Source organism: Delphinapterus leucas, chromosome 16 (assembly GCF_059928025.1).
Source record: "Delphinapterus leucas isolate spDelLeu-1000000601 "Yukka" chromosome 16, BTC_Dleu_Yukka2, whole genome shotgun sequence".
Lineage (NCBI taxonomy): Eukaryota > Metazoa > Chordata > Mammalia > Artiodactyla > Monodontidae > Delphinapterus > Delphinapterus leucas.
The window spans coordinates 56,052,404-56,073,652 of record NC_143144.1 but is presented as its reverse complement, the minus strand read 5'-3'; the positions used below and the strand labels follow the sequence as shown (position 1 = coordinate 56,073,652).

Below are 21,249 nucleotides of genomic sequence, written 5' to 3'. Positions count from 1 at the left end.
GCACTGCACTGAGCCATTTCATGTAATGCAGATGGTTTCTTTAACCCTCTAGGTAGGTCCCACCCATTTCACAGAAAAGAAAACTGAGGCCCAGCAAGGCTGGGATATTTGCCCACCACCAAACAGCTGGCTAGAGAGCTGAGATTCAAACCTCTAGGTTGTACTCAATCCTGAGAGGCTCAGAAGAAACCCCTGGGGTGTTACTTTTTGGCCCCCAGGCCCGATTTTTGCTTTTATTGACATGTATTTGCTTTTATTTTATTGACATTTTGCCAGAAAAATGTCAATCTGCCTGACATGCTTTTTGTCAAGGTGTTCTGAGGGCTTTGGCTGGTAAAGGGGTGAATTTGCTCAGCAGCCCTGTCCAGGGGGCTGCGTGGGCGGGGAGTGTGTGCACATGCCTGGATCACACGTGTTGTTTTGCTTGTGCAGCATGTGGGGAGACCCTGCAGGACACGACGGGAAACTTTTCCGCACCCGGTTTCCCGAATGGCTACCCTTCTTATTCCCACTGTGTCTGGAGGATATCGGTCACTCCAGGGGAAAAGGTAGGTATGAAACCACCTCAGGAAATGACAGCGCATTCTTTGAGTTGGGTGAGGCATGAGGAACTAGTATTTTTATTAATAGTAATAATAATAGCTGTTACGTTATGAGCACCTACTATGTGCCAGTCACTGGGCGAGCTTGCTTAACGTTCATGATTTCTGGACTTTCCCACCAGCCTCCCCCATACAAATGGAGGCGTATGTACTAAATGTCTACAGGGGTTATAAATCAAGCTCACAGTATGTAAAACAAAGTAGGTGCCACCCTCCTCCCTTGATAAATACACCATCAGGATGCCCTGGAAGGCGAGGATCCAATTTAGAATTTCTTGACACCTCGGAGCGCTGTTCTGGAAGATGGCACTACAGGGAGAGCTAGCCCCCAACCACGGCTGGCCCCTCTTCCTCTTCCCTGCCCCAGCTCCATCTAGGAGCACCCAGGGCAACCCCCAGCCCACAATCCCAAGCACCCTCCACTCCTACCTTGCAAACAGCTGTTTCTTGACTCCCTCTCCAGTGGAGGTGGACTGGCCAGGTGTGCTGTCCACCCTCGGGAGGATGGATCCAGGACAGAGGTCCTTGTACACCTGGAAGTGACCTCAGGGCTATTTGGGCAGGGAATTCCAAGGTCCTGTGCTCCTGAGGTGCAGTCTAGGAGCTGGGAAAACTCTGTATAGGCAATTCCTTTGGTTCTGAAGATTCCATGACCCTCTAAACTTGAGCCCAGCTCAGGGGTCTCTTTTGCCCTGGTCCAGGGGTGGTATATTCTTAACCTTTCTGCAGGGTTCATCTCCTTATATCCATTATTTGAACAAGGAATCCGAGGCCCAGACATTTTAAAAATTGCCCACATTCAGAGGAAGATATAGAACTGGGAACTGGGGCTTCTGCACCTCGAAGCTTGTATTTTTCCCTACACTTCACTACAAACCCAAGGGTTCTTCGTGTTGTCTCAACCTAGATGCAGCTACCTTTGCATCTCTGCCCCTCGGGTCTGTCTCCCTGCAGTCATACCTGTCGTGGCTTGTCTCACAGGATCATGACTGCTGGCTATTTGGCCGTCCCCTTTCTAGACCCTAAGCTCACTGAGTACAGACATGGTTCACCTCAGCACCCAACACAACCCATGGCACAGAGTCATACAATAAGTATTATTTGTTGAATGGATATGTAGACGGATGAGCGGCTGAATGGGCGTGCAGTGGGAGGTGTTGGATTTTCAGGTGCCTGTAGCCAATCTTCAGATATTCCTAATTCATCACTATAAAAAAAATGTCCACTTAAATGTTGAGTTAAATATACTGTGATAACTAGAGAGAAACAATGGCTTAGACCACTGTGAGCATTTTCTGCAGGCTGGGCGCTATTCTCAGCATATCGTGTGGAGTCTCTCATTTAATCCTCACAACAGCTTCATGTGATTGGCGCTATTACCACATCACTTAGCAGTTAAGGAAGTGGACTCGCTTAAGGCTACTCAGTTTGTTGTATTGGGATTTGACCCCAGGCAATTTGACTCTGAGAGCCTGAATGCTTAACTGTCATCCTAAATTATTCCACAAAGGGGACAGGCTGGTAGACATTTGAACATGCATTCACACACACAGACTCACATGCGCACACACACACACACGCACACACACAGCAGCCACACGCACACATCCTTCCTCTGGCTCTAAGCATTTATGACTGTGTGGTTGTCATCGTGAGCCTGAGAAACTTCAGACCTGTCTGCCTTGGGCAGATGAGGTCCCTGTGCCTGCAGGAGGCATCCATGGGAGGGAAGAAGGAGGAGGGGGAGGAAGGGATCTGGCAATCCCTAAATTGTTGAATTGCCCTGAATAGCAGAGGCTCTGTGATCTGTTTGAACTGCATGAGATTCACCAAGCCTTAATTATTATTGCTGACTGGGGGCAGGGAGAATATATCATTGAAATTCCAGCACCAATTATTTCAACTTGTGCTTCACCCACCCAGCCTTCCCCAGAGCTGCTGGTCATCAGCAAACTTGACTGATTGGAGTTTCACCTCTTGTTCATCACCTCTTCCCCTATGGTCTTTATGGTTCACTAACATACTTAAATAATTAGCCTGAATAATTATCCGTTCATTCAGATCCTGAACGTGTTACCAAGGAAGTTGTAATAACATTTCCTTTCTGAAATTTTAAAAAGCAAAGGCTAAAGAATTATATTGCAACCAGTTAGCAAGGATTACCGAGCCCTTCCACCTGAATTCTAGCACCGTAGGAGAGACGAAAGAAATCTAAGTACAACCCCTGTCTTCAAGAGACTTAGAGTTTAGTTGGGGTCCTCCCTTCACCCCTAGGGAGTCTCATTTAATTGAAGGAGGGGCATTTGCTTGGCACTGGTATCTTTTTAACTTCTGAGGTGATTCTAATCCACAAGCAGGTTGAAGGAAAAGTGACATCACACACACACACACACACACACACACACACACACACTACAACACAGCAGGTAAGCTGGCCGGTTATTTTCTGGTACTGACTTCATCTCCTAGGAGATCACAGGGCTTTGTGGAAGACGGTGCTCCTTGTCCTGAGACCTGAACAAGGGAGCTGGTGGACACACTCAAGATGGGCAGCCTGTGTGAAGAGCACTTTGTGTGTCTGGTTCATGGTGCATGAAGTGTACGTTCAGTGTGGCTTGATGTTTTAAATCGCCATTCATCAAGTGTCTGTTATGTGCCAGGCGTAGCACTACACACGCCATGTACAGTTTCTCGTGCAGTCCCCTCAACAGCCCAATGGTCTGCATGTTTCTTTCCAGACAAGGAAGCTAAAGGCCCAAGAGGACAAGTATTTTCCCAAGAGTCCAGAGCCAGGAAGGGTAGAGCTGGGAGGAAATCTAGATATGCCTGCCTCTAAAATGCCTGCTCTAGAGTCACTCTAAGATAGGGAGGGAGGAGTTCCAAAGAGGGACAGATCATGTCCATCTGGGAAATCAGGGAAGGACTCAAGGGGGAGGGAGGGGCCCCCTATCCAGGCATGGGAGGGTCTCATTAGCATGGATATATCAGGGTGCACCCGGAAATAAGGTCACATGGGATGGGTGCTGGAGGCTCTGGAAAGTAATCAGAGCTTAATTTATGAGATGGGGGCATAGGGAGCTGCTGAAGTTTTCTGAGCACAGGAGGGATCCGGTAAACATGAGCTGTAAGTGCAAGATTGATCCAGGAGACCTAGTGTGCAGAATGGACGGGGGCACGGCAGGGAGGGGTTCCGGAATCATCTCAGCAGGAACAACGCAGGCAGGGCTGTTGAAGGGGCAGCGAGACTGACCTGGAGCGGGAACTCAGACATCTCAAAGGAAGAAAGTCCGTCAGCCCTGGGATAAACAATAGAGGCCAAGGAGAGCTAACCCCAAGGTACAGCACCTCAGTGATCGGGGCGAGGGTGTCACCTACAGACAGGGAAGCTGCGAGGACAGTGCTTTCTTTTGAGGTGTCCTTACAGTTAATGGGGAGCGGGGAGGACAGGAGCCAGCCGAGGAGAGAGAACAGTGGACAGAGTGTGGTGGAAACCAGAGAGGAGAGGTTCAAAGCAGAGGGGCCAGAGAACAAGGACAAAGAACTAAGTCCTTTCGATGTGGCCGGGAGGGCACTGCAAACTTTGACCCGCAGCCCTCCAGCCTAAGGGGTTTACTTAGAGACAGTGGGACCCGGGGCTGTAAGAATAGAAAAGAAAGTGGCCAGTGGAGGGAGGAGAGTGAAGACGCTAGAAAAAGATGAACTGCCCGATAGCAAGGTCCCCCCGAGTGGGAAAAGCCATAGATAGGGTCAGAGGTGCAGGAGCTGGGGCAGGGCGCTTCAGGGGACTCTGGAGAGCGAAAGGGCTGAGAGATGGCGGGCAAGGTACACGCACCTTGCACGCCGAGGACGGGCAGGGAGCCCACTTGGGAGCTGCAGCCAGACAATCCCGGGCACGTTGCATGGCGGGGCTTGAAGGGGGTGAAGGGAGAGGGCAAACCTGACCTCGGTCTGGGCCGTCTGAGTTGGAAGGGGTGCAAGTCTGTAGGGCCCCCCTCCCCCTCCACTGCTTGTGGGCAGGGGCACCACTGAATGGCCTCAAGTGTGTCCAGAGGGACTGGAAACCTTCCTTCCCAGTCCCTCGGAACCCCCCTCCCCAGCCTTCACTCCTCCTCACCTCTTCTGCCCCCTCATCCCAGACACGCACACGATGACCCTGCTGGATGCACGGCGCGGCTCCCCAGACATCTCCTTGCTCTGCTCGTGTCAGTCCCTTGCATCAAAATTCTGTCTGGCCCTCCTTCTCTGGCCCCTGGACCCCTATTCTTCTTAGGTTAAATGCCACCTCCTCTGAGAAGCCTTCTCCAGATTTTCCCGGGCAGAATCTAGTTCTCCTTCCTTGGGGCTCCAGAATGCCTTTCTGTCCATCCCTTTCTTCTCAGCATTTATTCCATAGTGTCCTAATTGGCTTGGCACATCTGCCCTTCCCTCATTCTCTGAGCTCCTTAAAGGCAAGTACTCTGTCTTACTGATCTTTCTATCTTGACTGGCCAACACAGACTGGCACACAGTAGGTCAACTAACAATGGTGGAATGAATGAATAAATGAATGAACGGACTAACTGTAGGAAGGCTGTTAGACACACCACACCTCAGAAGAGTGAGGTCATGGCCAGGGGAACACTGATCACAGAGGTGCTCGGATGCACTCGGGTTCACCCCAAACCCTTTGGAATGATTGATGATGTTTTAAGATCTTTTCGTATCTCTAAACTCCATTGACCTCTTACCTCCTTCCAAATCCCCAGTCTCAGCGCATCCCGACCAGTCTTTTTAATGCATCTTGCTTTCTATAAACCACCAAGTGACTTCAAAAGCCCAAGTTATTCCCCAGACAGAACCAAAGAACCCATCGCCTCTGTTTATTCCCCATCCTGTTTAAGGTTTATTATTGAATGTCATGAGGTTTCCTGTGAATGTGCTTTCGAGAGGACACTCCTACTGTGGTCTGAGAGCTCTGTATGCTAAAGGGTAACGTGAGAACACCGCTATGCCAGACGTATCTTCAAAACTCCTCAGGCTTGGCTGCCAAAACTCACTTTACGGTAACTCTTTGCAGATCGTCTTAAACTTCACATCCATGGATTTGTTTAAAAGCCGCCTGTGCTGGTACGACTACGTGGAGGTCCGGGATGGTTACTGGAGAAAAGCCCCCCTGTTGGGTGAGTTGACTTCAGAAAGCCTTAAGAGAGGAGTGCTCAGATGCTGTCTGCGATGCTGTTAATATCTGGAAGGGTCCATCCCTCCAGTCACAGGAAGCTCTCACGGGTCGGTGTCATTGTAAAACTCTGAACACTCCATTTGGCCGCACATGTTAAAAGCTTTTAAAACTGCGAATACTCTTTGACCCAGCCGTTCCACTTCTTAGAATTTATCCTAGGGAACTAATTAAGGAAGTGTGCAAAGCTCTCGCTACAGGGATGTTCAGTGAAGCAGGAAACATTGAAAACAATTTAAATATTCAACAGTAGGGGTTAGATGAATAAATTATAATACATCTTTTCAATGAAAAACTATCCAGCCATTAAAAATAAAGTTGGAGGGGGCTATTTATTGATACAGAAAGGTGTTCATTGTACATTGCTACACAAAAGGTGTTGCAAAATAGGATATGCAACATGTAGGATTCCGTTTTAACAAAAATACACTTGTATATCGATGCAGGCGTTGCAAAACCAGATGCCTTCGGGTATAAGGTGTAAATGAGTGAGATGGGGCTGGTGTAATAAAGTAAGAAGTGACAGGGAGTGTGGCAAACTGATCAGTAAACATCCCGACTCAAATTACCCAAAACAAAATTACTGAAAACATTGTGCAGGCTGGATTTGACTGGAAGAAACCATTTTGTGGTCTACAATATAAATATTAAGTAAAACAAGACATATAAATAAATAACACACAGTGGTTATTTCAGGATGATGGAGTATTTTTTAAAATTTATTCTGTTGTTGTTGTTCTTGGTTTAGCTATATTTTCTAATTTCTCTATGATGAGCATGTATTCTTTTGGGGAGATGAACAGTGCTTGAACTCATCCATGAAAAGGCAGGTGGACCTTTGAGTGAGAGAAGGTAGGCAGGTGGCATAAAGAGAAAAGTCAGTTCACTCAGGATTGGTCACCGGAGGCAGATCTCTCAGGGTGACCAGGGAAGATTACCGTCATATAGAGGACCAGCGGCATCAGTGTTAGGACAACGGACATGGGGACTCGTTTGGCCCAGAAATGTCCACCATGGTGGAGCCAGAATGAGAAGCAGAGTCGTAAGGGGCCAGCTGGGAGGGTGTCCGCTGAGAGTGGGTTGTCCTCATTTTTAGAGTGCTATTCAGGGTGGGCTTCTGAGTTGGACCAGCGTAAGTTCGCAGTGCAGACTTTGTCCCTGGCATGTCTTCATGTAGGCAGAAAAGCCATACTTGTTATGCTTCAAATGACTGGCCTGAGTGTGAGCTGCTATTAGGACAACTGACCAAAGATGGAGGCCGGAAAGAAGGGAGAGAGCTAAGGTGGGGAGTTTCACTGCCAGACTGAGCCCAGCTTCGTTTCAGATTCTGGGGTAGATCGGAAGAGACAGGGACAGAGGGTCTGGCTGGACCCAGGGGGGCCTGGCAGGTACTAAGCTTCTGTATGGCCAAAGGGTCTCAGCCAGATCAGCTACCACTGGGAAAGGCACACAAGCCCACTCAGTCCAGAGGGCCATGAGTTTAAATTCCTAAAGGTACAAATAGATAGGAATTTGTAAAGAAGTTTTGATGAGCGCCCTTGCACTCTGAGAAAGGAAGCACAGGGTGGGGGGCAACCTCATGGTTTGGTTTGTATACTTCTGGATTATTTGGCTCTTTTACAAGAATGCATTCAGATATTATTTTATAATTAATAAAAGAAACTGTTTGGGAGGAGTTTCATGATAACATGGAATCTCGGGGACCTTAGAGTCACTTAATCACATACCTTCATGAGAAAACCACACTCTCCAAGTGCAAACCAACTCACTAAGGCCACACAGCCTGCTGGTGGCTGAGATCAGGTCAGAACTTAGATGTCCATCTGATGGGGCAAGGGGACTGCTGAATCTAGAAGGGGCTCCCCGTAGGACTGCCATGATTCGTTGTTTATCTGAAATTCAAATTTAACTGGGCTTCCTGTATTTTTGTTTGCTAAATCTGGCAACCCTATACCCCCCAGGGAATGTGATAGACTTTAAAAAGCTCAGGAGGGGGAAGCTCTCTGTTCCTAAAGTTCCATGGAGAGGGCCAAGGCACGCTCCTGAAAATGGGCACAGGCAGAGGGATTTCCAGCTGTTCCTTGAACGTGAAACAAGAATTTTCTCACTACAGATCCTGGGAACTCTGATTACATGTTCATTGATTAGATGGAGCTTTTGCTGTTCGTCATTATCAATGATGGTTTTTTGTTTGGGTTTTTTTCTGTTTTGCTTATATTTTACACACTTTTGCAGTGAGTGTGTGGATGTGAGAGTGTGTGGATGTGAGAGAGAGAGAGAGGAAGAGAGAGAGAGAGAGAGTGTGTGTGTGCGTGCGCGCGCCAAGTGTGCTGTAGCCAAGGCATGGCCCAGCGCCTGTAACCGTCATTCTTCAATTGCAGGAGTTCTCCTTTGCCAACTATTTGGCCTGCTCTGATGTTTCCAAATGCAGTTGTTAGTGAACTTTTGTGTTTGGAACAAGTGCATTGTGTGGGCCGAGCTGGTCCCTGGGAGGGGTCAGTGCCATGAAATCTGCCGGGAGGAGGCAGGTCAATGCCCCTTTGGCAGGAGAGAGAGCGGATTAGGGCGGATTGTGAAAGTATGCATCTTGCTCTGAAAAACTGTGCATCGCATATTTTCCCAGGGCAGTGTGTGAAAATCCAGGCATAATGGACGCATAACTTTTTATGAATGAACCCTTTATGGCTCCCCGTGGAGTCCACTTGTAGTGTCCTCATCTGTATTTCCTCTTCTTGATATCCTTATTAAACTCCTCCTCCAAAGGCAGGAACCAGACTTCAGTTGAGGAATCTGACACCTTTTCTCTAGTCCATTTTCTCTCCAGCCTGCTAGTCTCCTTGGGAGAAGGGTGTTTGGGGCCCAGCTTTTCACATAGTGATTAAAGGGAAATGTAAGTAGATTGAGAACATTTCACGGCTGCTTAAAGATAGCACATTGTTTTTTTCAGCTTCGGGGGTCACTGAGGAGATTGCACCTAAAGAGGGGAGGAAGGTGGCTGCATACAGAACGCACCCAGTAATCTGAAACACTGGCCTGTTAATTGGATTCCCCTCCCTTATTTCTGCTAGAGGAATTACTCTAACAATGCACTTTTATAGGCAGAGCGGTCCTCGGGCATTCTGTCCCACCACAACGCACACAAAAGCTTTCTTCCGCCTTCCCTGAAGTGGGGAGGGAAGTTCAGAAAGGCCAGGCTGGCCAATCAGTGTCGCGTGGCTCCTGTACTAAGGGCTCTCTGGGCAGGGGCGGCCCCCCAAGTGAGCAGAACCGATAGCATGAATCAAACTGGCCAGCCTGGTATTGCCACAAGTTTGCTTTATGGCTTGAGTCTTTGATCTTCATTCCTATGTGTCTGTTTCCAAATTGGGAAATGGGAATAGTGATTATATTCCAGACAGCAGATTTGATGTCTGCTGATCCAAAAAACATGCAGTGTTCAGAACTGCACCTCAAACAGACGAGCTCCTTTGGATGGTGGTGGTGGTGATGGTGATGGTGATGGTGATGGTGATGGTGGTGGTGGTGGTGGTGATGGTGATGGTGATGGTGATGGTGATGAAGAGCGTGAGACTGATGATGAAGGTCAAGATCTCAGGCTGCCAAGGTTCAAATCCTGCTGCCACTGACAATCCTGAGTGTAACTCGCATTGAGTGTAACTCAGCTCAGATTCTCCAAACCTCAGTTTTTTCAGAAATGAGATTAATAATAGCACCTATTTCAGAAGGTAGTAGGGAGGCAAATAGAAAATCCATGTAAAGTGTGTAGGACAGCGTCTGGCATAGTCTGGTTCAATTCCAAAGGGGGCTTTTGTCAGAACCATTACAGTGAAGGTGAGAATCTGGAGACCTCAGTCCAGGGACAATGTAGACGGTTCTAGTTAAGAATTACAAGGTGATCTGGGGAGACGTTGCTTAGACATAATTTGTAATTTATTCTACCAAGTCTAGCTCTGCCAAGGCAGTAAAACACAACTGAGCTGGCAATTCCTGTCTCTTCCGGGGTACAGAGCAGAGGTGGGTGGTCCTGTGGCCCTGGGGTGCGTAGTTTCTTAGGCAGCAAGGTGGTGGAAGTCCCTCTGTCTTTTGAAAACTTCCCCAGCGGCTGTGACAGCTGGGGTTTTAAAAGGAGAAATTTGGACTTGAAACTCGGTTTGGCTAAGAAAGAGTTCCTTTTGTGAACCGGCATTGCTTCACTGCTGTTCAGTGGCTCCGTCTTCTCACTCGTGAGCAATACTTCCCCAGGCTTACATGCTGTTTTCCAAGAACTAATTGATACTAATTGGCCATGCCCGAGGAACCGTTATTGGAAGTGTATAGACTTCTGATGGATTTTTCCTTGCCCAATTCTCAACAGCAGTTTTAGCTCATCTCCCTTAATATTAAGCTCCCCAAATCCGAAAGGCTACAGGCAGCCAGAATCAGAAGGAAATGGCAGATTAGCAACCTCTACCCCTGTGTCTCCCGAAAGAATGTCGACCACAGTTGGCCCCTAGGAAGTGTCTGTAGTGGCATTTATTACTCCCCCAGTCTCCTCCCCCCGCCCCAGTTCTCAGAAGGGCAGAGCAGGGGAGCAGCGTTACAGCTTCAAGCGGTCGATCCAGTTGGCTAACACAGTGCTGGCCGTAAGAGGATACCCGCTAAACATCTGTCAAATGGACTTTAAAACATTTTTTGGAGATAAAATTCATGCACCACAATACATCTCCTCATTAGCGCATGTACGTCAGTAGTCTCAGTGTGCTCACAGAGCTGTACAGCCACCACAGTCTGAGAGCATCTTCATCATCCCCCAGGGAAAGCCCATACCCATTAACCGTCACTCCCCCAACCCCCGTGTTAAATGGATTCTTGAGTGACTCACACAGCCAGCGCTTGGTGGAGCCACGGACGCTTTCCGTTCCGAGAGGCCTTGGCTGGTCTGTGTTGTGAGCTGACGATGAGTATGACTCAGTGCATCTCCCACCCCACCCCCGTTCTTGCCCTGGCTGCCACCCTTATGTGGTATTGGAAATTATATGGCCAAGGATGACCATGCCCTGGGAAGGCCTGGCCTTCCCCCTTTTCCTCCGTAAAGGGTCCACGTTTCACACAATGTACTCACGTGTCTAAGAAACTCACGTTTATTTGTATGTTCAATACCACAAGTTCAGTAGCAATTACGAGCCCCTTTCCATCAGGTAGTGGGAACTTAATTACAGTCAATTTGTGTTTTCTCCCGCAGGGTGCCAGTGGGGGGCACACTTTGTGCCAGGGCATGGTGTCTGGCACATTGCCATCCCAACTGGCATTGCTGGGATGTCCTCATCCCCCTCTTGTCTCCAGTCCTCTGTCCACCTAAGTGGCTGTGGTGCCTCCTCCTTGGCTCAGCCCTAGGCCTGTTCAGATTGGTACCAAGTCCACATCTCCCTAGAAGACGTTCTATGGGAGACGTGCTATGGCTCCCCAGGCCCTCTGGGCTATGGGAAAGTCGTTTCCATCCCCTCCCAGGAGTCCTGTTGCTGCCATCGTGTCCTGCTTTCCCTGAAGAGCTCTGCATGCCTGTCTCCTGGCCTAATGTCTTACGAAAACACACAGACACTCCTGTTCTGACCCCAGATGGGACATGGGGAATCCAGGGTCTTGTTGCCCCTCCAGGCTGTGCCAGGGACTGCCCTGGGGGCACAGCTCTCTGCTTCTCCCAGCTCCTTAAACCTCCTTGGGGTCTCTATCACCCTTCTCCACCCAGGGCACAGGGTCCTTTCAGAGGTTCCATGGTGCCCTCTCCAATCCTCTCTCCCTCTAGGAGAGGATTGCTCCTCCACCCTAGGAATCTTTCTAAGACTACAAGGCAGGGGAAATGTGCTCTTATTCACTGTGTATTTTCCCAAATCTTTGGTATTGTGGCCAGACTTGTGGAATTCAAAAGCCAAGAACTGATTTTGTCATCATGTGTCCTCTGGCAACCCTTCCCCGAGACAAGGAAGGCATAAGGCATGCCCCCCAAATAGAAGGGTGTATATGTAATAGAAATACCAGGGAGGACACGCACCACTTGCTCAGACCACCATCCCACCACTGGCCTTGCTGGGACGTCCTCATCCCCCTCAGCACCTCAACAAGACCCACTGGTAGGGGAGGGGGTGCCTGGGCCACACTCAGGGTATTTGACTGATTGGCGTCTGAGACTCTCCTGAAGGAGGCATACAGGCATGTGACTGTTTCCACCCCAGCTTTTAATCCTGTATGTGCTACAGGATGAGTTGCCCAGCGAGGACTGCTCACCTTGAACTGCATTTGAAGCAACACTGCTCTCTCTCTGCCTGCACTGAGTCCCTCCGTCCTGTCTGCCAGCAGCCTGACCGTTCTTTTCCGCTTCCCAGGTAGGTTTTGTGGCGACAAAGTCCCGGAGCCGCTCATCTCCACAGACAGCCGGCTCTGGGTGGAATTCCGAAGCAGCAGCAACATCCTGGGCAAGGGCTTCTTCGCGGTGTATGAAGGTTTGTTCATGACGAGAGGAGCCGCCGGCATGGTTCCTCATGTGCCTCAGTCCTTCACATGCAGCCGGTGTCCCTTCCCACCCTTGCACGTGTGGCAGCTGCCCGAGCCCTGAGGGTGGGGCAGCACCGTCCCCTTCTCCCACCTTATGGAAGCTGAGAGGCTAGCTGGGCTCCCTTCAGGACAGGCGCCATCTACCTGTCACCACCCAGCGGGGATGGTGTTGTGTTGGGGGTTATGGAACACTTTGGAAATGAAAGCAGCCTCTGAATAGCTGTGTGAGCCTGAGCAAAGAATCCAAACCGCTCTGAGTTACATTTGTGAAAAGAGGACTTTGGACAATGTCAAGGAATTTCCAGCTACATTTCTTGGAAGGGCCTCTGAGGCCATCATGGTGGTTGAGTTGAGGGAACCAATAGGTCTGGGCTCTAGGCAGCTGCCACCAGGGCAATTCTGCTTCTGCTTGTTCCACATATTGGGTTTCTTTGGCTAGTTACCCCTGTGCCCGCCCTCCACCCAAAGGAAAACACTAAATAGTTATTAAGGCCCCTTAGGGACTTAAATTGTAATTTTGGAGAGGCCAAAGCTTTGTTTTTATAAAGGAAATAGCGTGCGTGTGCGTGGGTACACATCACTCTGTACCAGAGACCTCCACCCTCTGCATCAGAATCACTGGGGAATCTCAAACCCCCGGTGATCACCCAGGCACAATTGATCAGAACTTCTTGGGATGTGGCCCTGGCTCCCATAGTTTGAAAAATCTCCCAGGTGATTTTGATGCACAGCAAAGGTAGAGAACCACTGCTCTATACAGTTATTTTCTTTATATGAGAAAAATTCAGAGTTGCAAACACATGAGATTATGCCTTTCTGGAGGCACAGTCTTGGTTGAATGGAAATGAAAATGTTGGCAAGTGGAGCCACCTAGTGGTGTACTTCCTTAGTAAGGGTCTGACCAGGGACCCCCCCTTTCCTCCTGGCTCTTTTTCTAAAGCTACCTGTGGGGGAGACATTAACAAAGATGCCGGTCAGATTCAATCTCCAAACTACCCGGATGACTACAGACCTTCCAAGGAATGTGTTTGGAGGATTACGGTTTCGGAGGGATTTCACGTGGGGCTCACCTTCCAAGCTTTTGAGGTAAGTACTGCTGATCTTAGACACTGTGCTCTATAAAGATACGTTTCCATTTTTTTGGTTGAAAACAGGAACCTAAGAGGCCATTTCAAGTCCATGATGCATTTTGCCAGGACATCTGGTTATCAGAGCCTCTGCAGGCTTTGAAATCACATCTGCCTCCTTGCTGAAGGCTGCTGGAGAGGGTGGGGGAGTAATTGAAGCAGAAGTCGTCTAGAATGGGATCCCAGAGCGTTTTGCTGAATCTTTCTTTCCTGTTTATCATGACTTAATCTCTTTGCAGCTTGATTCATCCTCGACTTGCACAAGTAGGAGACAGCTTGGAAAAGCCCAGGACACGTTTGGGTCCTTTTGTCTCTTGGTTAGATTTTCAAGAGTGATATTTAGGTTCCTTTCTTAAATTGAAAACCTTAAGGCCAAGCTGCTGTCTTTCACGTTGTCTCCGTTTCTCCGTTTAGATCGAAAGACACGACAGCTGTGCATACGACTACCTGGAAATCCGCGACGGCCCTGCGGAAGAGAGCGCCCTGATTGGCCACTTCTGTGGCTATGAGAAGCCAGAGGATGTAAAGTCCAGCTCCAACAGAATGTGGATGAAGTTTGTGTCTGATGGCTCTATCAATAAAGCAGGCTTTGCAGCCAATTTTTTCAAGGGTATGAATTAGCAGTTGTTTCCATTTTAGTCACAGGATGAAGTATTGCCCCCCTGGCCTAAGAATCACAAAACCCATAGGGAACCTTAGCACCAAACAAGGCTTCCTGCAGTGAGGAGGCAGCAAGCAGTTTCAGAGCTGTGCGTAGATCCCCCAGCGGAGTTCACGACTGACTGGGGAACAGGCTCAGCCTTGGCTTCTTTCTCTGTGGTAGAAAGTTGTGCTGTTGCAGCTTGGAAATTAGGTTTATAAGTTTCCAAGGTCAACTTCATGAACCTTAGTGAAACTGAGCATTGATAACAATACATATTTGTGTAGTCACTATCATTAATTGAGCACCTACTGTGTGCCAGGAACGGTAAAAGGTACTTGACTTATACTATGTCATTTAATTCCCAAAATAAACCTCTGAGTTGGGTTTAGATCATGCTTGATCAGGGTTGAGAAGGGCTGCTCAGGGTCACTCAGTTAAGTGGCAGATCAAGAATCTAAACACAGTCTGACTCCTAAGCTCAAACTCTTTCTAGAACATTGCCTTGCATGCCCTGATGTGGGCCAGAGAGGCAGCCCAGGTCTTCAGCTCCTGAAGCATCAGCTCCCAGTCTACAAGCCTACCCTCAAGTGGGCAGAGCTGGGCAGGGGGCGGGGGGACACTGAGAAAGTGTGGCGCTCACAGGAAACAAACCTCGGTGCCACCTTAGGGACTGACTGCTCTGTAAGATCTTGATAAAATCAGATGCAGAATGGCATGGGAAGACCAGCATTCCTGGCCCCAGCAGAGTGAGCTTCCTAAGACTCTTTTTTTTTTTTAACATCTTTATTGGAGTATAATTGCTTTACAATGGTGTGTTAGTTTCTGCTTTATAACAAAGTGAATCAGTTATACATATACACATGTTCCCATATCTCCGCCCTCTTGCATCTCCCTCCCTCCCACCCTCCCTATCCCACCCTTCTAGGTGGTCACAAAGCACCGAGCTGATCTCCCTGTGCCATGTGGCTGCTTCCCACTAGCTATCTATTTTATGTTTGGTAGTGTACATATGTCCATGCCACTCTCTCACTTTGTCACAGCTTACCCTTCCCCCTCCCCATATCCTCAAGTCCATTCTCTAGTAGGTCTGTGTCTTTATTCCCATCTTACCCCTAGGTTCTTCGTGACCTTTTTTTTCCCCTTAGATTCCATATATGTGTTAGCATATGGTATTTGTTTTTCTCTTTCTGACTTACTTCACTCTGTATGACAGACTCTAGGTCCATCCTTAGACTCTTTTGAATAGATAGGTTTTCTTTCTCTGCTCTCAGAGCCCTGGAATTCCTCAGACCACATGCTAAGAGGAAATATCGGCTATTCCCCAATGCATTGTGACTGGGCGCCCACCATCACACCAGCAGCCACTGAATGGAGATATCCAATCTGCAACTGGTGGTCCCCAATCAGTGACCCCTTCCTCCCTCCTCTCCCAGGGCTCCTGGCTGTGCTAACCCAGAATTCCTGGTCCCTTCCTTCCTCTGTCTCCCCATCTGCCCCCTCTTTATCCCCTTCTCCCAGGTTTTAGGTGAGCAGATGGTGTCAGAAGAACCCACTTCAAGCTGTGTGACCCCGAGCAAGCATCCCTTTGTCCTTACTGAAGCCCCTGTTTTCCTCTCTGTAAAACAGGGAGAAGGAAATCTGCCCATTTTACCCAGCCAGCTGTGAAGCCCCAATGAAATGATGGCTGTGGAGACACTTCATAAGCTGAAAAGTACCACACAAGTGTGTGGGAGTTTTGTTTTGTTTTTTTCTGCTTTGAGCCATCTGGGGACAGCAAACCCAAACAGAAACAGAGCAGAATCCTAATGCTCTGAATAATTGGAGACAAAGTTTAATTCTTTCCCAAGCAAAAACAAACAAAAAACCAAAAACCCAAGCCACATCAAGTGTGTTTCAAATGCAGTTCGCCTAGTGGTTGTGGTGGGAAGAAGGACATGGGAGTCTTAGTAGAGATGCCTTAGTAGAAGTAGAGATGCACAGCCCTCGCCTCACCCTAGCCCAGACTGCACCTGCTGGGTGTCTCTCAGCCTGGGGAGACCCCCGTCTGACTTAGCGGCCACGCTGGTTGGGTCGCCTACAGCAAGTTATAAAACCTCTCTGAGCCCCAATCTCTCTACCTGTAGAAACAATACTACCAGGTTATCGCAGAGTTATCAGGAGAAAATGAAATGGCATTAAGTGAACACACATGGTGTCATGTTTAGTCCCATTAATTTTTTTTGCTAAGGAAGGAATCTCTGAAGTTATTTTTCTCTCTGGAAAAAATGATGCGACAACTTCTTCTTGCAGTTGCCGTGTGTCACTTTCTTATCGCTGCTGTAACAAATGACCACAAATATGGTGGCTTAAAACAATACAAACTTACAATCTTACAGTTCTCGAGGTCAGATTCCCTTGCCTTTTCCAGCTTGTAGGGGAGGCGCCTGCACTCCTTGGCTGGTGGTGCCCTTTGGTCTTCAAGCAGCAAGGGCAGCTGAGACCTTCTCGGGCTGCATCCCAGACCTCTGCCTCCATCATCACGTTTCCTTTTCTGACCCTGACTCTCCTCCTCCCACTTTCAGTTGTAAGGACCCTTGTGGTTACAGTGGGCCCACCCAGACGATCCAGGATAATCTTCCATTTCAAGAACCTGAAATCACATCTAATCATATCTGCAAAGTCCTTTTTGCCACGTAAGGGTAAGGTAACATCCCCAGGTTCCAGGACTATGATGTGGACGACTTTGGGAGACCTCATTTTACTTACCACGTCACAAATAATCATGAGGTTTTATTCTAATTCTGTTTATCCTAATTCTCCTGTCCTTCTCCTTCCCTGACTTCCACCCCCAGGTCCGTAAATTAGGTGTTGGGGCTTCTTTCCAGTAAGACAACTGGTAACCAGTTGGCACTGGCCCACCCACATCTCATTCCTCGTTCTGCTGACGATCAGCATTGCAATTTTTGAGAGGACCAGCTAAAATTGGAGGTTAGGGTTTCCAGATTGAACAAATTTTTAAAAACCCTTTGCCCAGTTAAATTCAAAGTTCAGGTAAAGAATGATCTTTTAGTATATGTACGTCCTAAATATTGCATACTGTACTAAGAAATAACTGCTCATCTGAAATTCAACTTTAATGGAGCCTTCTGCTTTTTTTTGTGGCAAACCTACTGGAGATGCCAGTCAGTGCAGTGGAGAGGGGTGTTTCTATCTGTGATGCTAAACCGGTTTGTAAGGGACTGAGTCTAGAACCTTGGCCTGCTCTGAGCAGCCATGATAACTAGCTCCGTTTTAGTGGTTAGAAAATGCCATCTTCTCCCTCTTCTACCTTTAACATTTATTCAGCAGTCACCAAACTGTCTCAGGGGCTGTGGGACAGAGGAGAACATGGTCCTCGTCTTTAAGAGCTCAAGGTGACAAAGGAGACCTGTGAGCCAGTGGGCAGTGATAGTGAAGTGTTGACATCGGAGGAGGGTCTCACTCAGCATGGGGGTGGGGTCAGCACCCAGCCTAGATATTCAAGGACATGTCAGTTGTCAAACAGCTTTTTAGATGCCTGTAAAGGTGTTAATTGAAGCCCATCTACACTAACTTAGTGCACAGGCCCAGCTTGACATCTTTTTTATGTTAAGAAGGACTGTAGAGGGCTTCCCTGGTGGTGCAGTAGTGGTTGAGAGACCGCCTGCCAATGCAGGGGACACGGGTTCGTGCCCCGGTCCGGGAGGATCCCGCATGCCGCGGAGCGGCTGGGCCCGTGAGCCGTGGCCGCTGGGCCTGCGCATCCGGAGCCTGTGCTCCGCGGCGGGAGAGGCCACAGCAGTGAGAGGCCCGGGTACCGCAAAAAAAACCCCGAAAAACAAAGAAGGACTGTAGAGAGCCACATTTAGAAGAGAAGAACTATACAGCATTGACCTTGACCCTGAATCTTAAAAGAGGAGTCAGGTCTGGTGGAAGCCTCTTTGGGACCTATTAAAGGAGAAAGAAAAGACATCTATCGAGTATGCCAGAGGCTGTACCAGCTACCTCACTTTGTCTTCAGGACAGCCCCTTGCTTGGCATCATTACCCCCATTTTAAAATTGAGGAAACTGAAGTTCTAAGGTGGCCGAGCTAGAAGTAGGCCCTGCATGTGTAGGACTTCACAGCTCATTCTCTTTCCTCTGCAGAGACCTGAAAGCCACAGGAAAGTAAAGTGAAGGGATTTGAATTTTTGATTTGATTCTGACATCTGTCACCCTTCTGCCATGGGAGTATAGGGAGAAGGGCCCTGGATTCAACCTCTGCAGTTCAGGGTCTAGCCCTGCCCACACACTTCTTACCAGCCCACTGCTCTCAGGCAGGTCAGTTTTCCTTTCTGAGACTTGATCCTACCTGCTTTGTCCTCCTCCGTATTCACAGTGCCAGACCCACAGGGGGCTCAATAAATACTTACAGGGCAGTGGATGAATGAATAAGGCTCAGATTCTCATTTGTGGATTGGGCTTCTTGCTCCCTGCTCTGCCTACCTTTCAGGGTTCCCACGCGGATGAATGAGGCCAGAGACCACAGTGCAGAGCAGCGCCGTCCAACAGAAATAGGAGGCAAGTCACAAATGCAAGCCATGAATGTAACTTTCAACTTTCCAGCAGCCACCTTACAAAAAAAAAGCAGAGAAAGAAAGAGGCAAAATTAGTTTTAATACTATATTTTATTTAATCCAATATATCAAAAATACTATCATTTTAATATGTAACCAATATACACAATATTAATGAGAGATTTTATAGCTTTTTTTTTTCCACACTAAGTCTTGGAAATCCAGTGTGTTTTACGCTCACAGCACATCTGAATTTAGAATAGCTGCATTTCAAGTGTTCAGTAGTCACATGGGATCTAGCACAGGTTAGCACAGGTCTAGAGCCCCAACACAGCCAGCTGTTTGTCAGCCTTTTTCCAGCAAGGCTGTCAGTAGGATGTCCTGTGAGCACACAGGGGCCAGTGCATGTGTCAGGACTTCTCCAGTGAAAGAAAGTGGAAGAGTAACTACAAAGACCACGCAGAAGAGTTGGACCAGCCAAAGAAGCTCTTGCCTTGGTGCCAGTTGGCAGGAGTCTCTGCCCAGGGCCCAGCTGGCACGTGGCTCTGTCCAGGGTGCCAGTTGGCCTCTGCATCCCTCTCCTGGTGCCAGATGGAAGTCCCTCTCAGAGCCTGCTGGCCGGGCAGCAGGCAAGGCACCTCACATCTCTGCTTACTTGGGGAGATGGCAAGTGCATTTTCAGGTTGGCAGGGCCATTTTGGTGCCACACTCCCCACATAAATGGGAGGGTTTCCCACCTTGATCCCCATGCTCCACAGTCCCAGTACTGATGGCCCACCATGGGATCTGTGGTGTGGGGGACTGGCTCCCTTCAAGGTACTTCAAAAGCTTAGGGATGTGCCTTGCCTTCCCTTTCCTTAACTCTCTCTGAAACAATGTTTGGGATCCTACCTGAGTCATCTCATTATCTAACCTCAGAATGGTTCCTTCTTTCACTGGTACTACTTGGGGAAGGCCAAAAAAAGCCAGAGTCAGCAAAGCTGGTCCCTGATTCAGCTGCTTCTCCCACCCCCACGCTCTCCCAGATTTTTCTGGGTTGCTTGGCCTTGGCCACTGTAGCCCAGAGCAAGCATGAGCCTGTGGGCGTGAGGTAGATGATACTTCATTCTAGTGTGGAGGTGATTCAGAGGACACCCAGGCTACCCCTGAGAGCAGGGCCCGTGGTTCACTTCCACACCATACACCCGAGCTGGAGCAGGGGTGGAAATGGCCACACATCCCACTGCTCTTTCTGGAGAAAGCTCAGGTGTAAACTATACCTTTTACCCATCTTCCTGGGCCAAACACCCTACCCTTCTAGTCTTTGGAGGAAATATACTCCCTTTGCTTTAGGTGCAAATCCAATCCACCAGCCTCTCTCCCTCCACATGGCTAAGATGGTGCCAGGAGACTTATCAGTGGTCCTCCTTTTCTTGCCTATGACAATCGTGTATCCTGCCCATCGCATCTTCTGGCATCAGTCTCCTCTCCCCCAACCACCCAGCTCGGCCCTTTGTTTAACTTGCTCTATGTTGATGGGCTCTTTCCATGGTTCCTTTCCTCCCTCCCGCCAGTTTCTTGGCTCTGCTGTGCTGCCTTCCTGCCCATCTAGTCTTCCTTCATTGGCCCATCCTTGATGCTTTTTCCTTCTTTCTGTTCCTGCCTTGTCTTTCTCTCCCCTCCCCAGGCCTACTCTACTCTTCCCTGATTCAGGGATGCCAGGTAACCTTATCCTTTTCACTACTCCCATCATTGTGTCTCTCCATCCACTGGAATTTCAAAAGCAACCCTGCTCTTTCCTAGAGCAACAGCTAATGTGTACTGAGTGTCTACATGCTGGGTACTTCACAGGCATCATTTTCAATCACCACAACCCTAAAAGCAGATACTATTCTCATCTTGAAAGTGGAGGAAGGCTCAGAAAGGTCAAATCATCCAGTTTACTGAAGGAAGATCCCCTGGTGATCCAACCCAGGTCTGTCTGGCTCACTCTAAAGACTGGACTTTTTCTATTCCTCATTGTTATTGATTCTCCTCCTTTTACACTTTTTAGCAAATGTCAGAGAAAGTACTTTGCCTAGTGTAAAGTAGTAAATAATTGCAGGATTGTTACTACTTTAGCAAACTTAATACTTATACTTGTTTGAAGCTAAGGACAACTTCAACCCCTTGTCTAGAGCATGTCTCCTAAACCCAGTCTCCCCTACTGACCAACTTATTTAAGCTTTTGTTGAGCCCAAGAACACATCACTCTTAGAGTCACCTAAACTTACTCCTCACTATATGAAATGGTGGGATATTTACAAACTATCCTGCACCCAGTGACGAGCCACCAGGTTGATGAGTATTTTGTGCATCACGGATCAGGGAGATTGGAAGGAAATGTGTTTGAGTTGGAGTTTATTTGAGTTGGCAAAAGGAGATATGGTGGTTGAAAAGTTTGCGTTTTCTGCTGGACCATTGGGTTGGAAGTTGCAAGGAGTCAGAGTTTTTAACAATTCAAATTTCAAAGGACAAGAAATACCTTTAAAAACAGTAAGATTCCTATCTCTAGGTGTTTTCCAGCAGGGTCTGAAAAGCCACCTACCAGAAATGTTACTA

General features: G+C 48.4%; 1 protein-coding gene across 1 annotated transcript in view; it reads left to right on the top strand.

Annotated features, from left to right (window-relative positions):
- The window catches only part of TLL2 (tolloid like 2), a 129,412-nt gene that overhangs the window by 93,950 nt on the left and 14,213 nt on the right, over positions 1-21,249 (top strand). Inside the window, exons 9-13 of the mRNA XM_022569536.3 lie at positions 433-548; positions 5,659-5,761; positions 12,177-12,293; positions 13,286-13,431; positions 13,887-14,082. Coding sequence (XP_022425244.1) covers positions 433-548; positions 5,659-5,761; positions 12,177-12,293; positions 13,286-13,431; positions 13,887-14,082 — 678 coding nt within the window. The remainder of the gene's footprint in view (positions 1-432; positions 549-5,658; positions 5,762-12,176; positions 12,294-13,285; positions 13,432-13,886; positions 14,083-21,249) is intronic.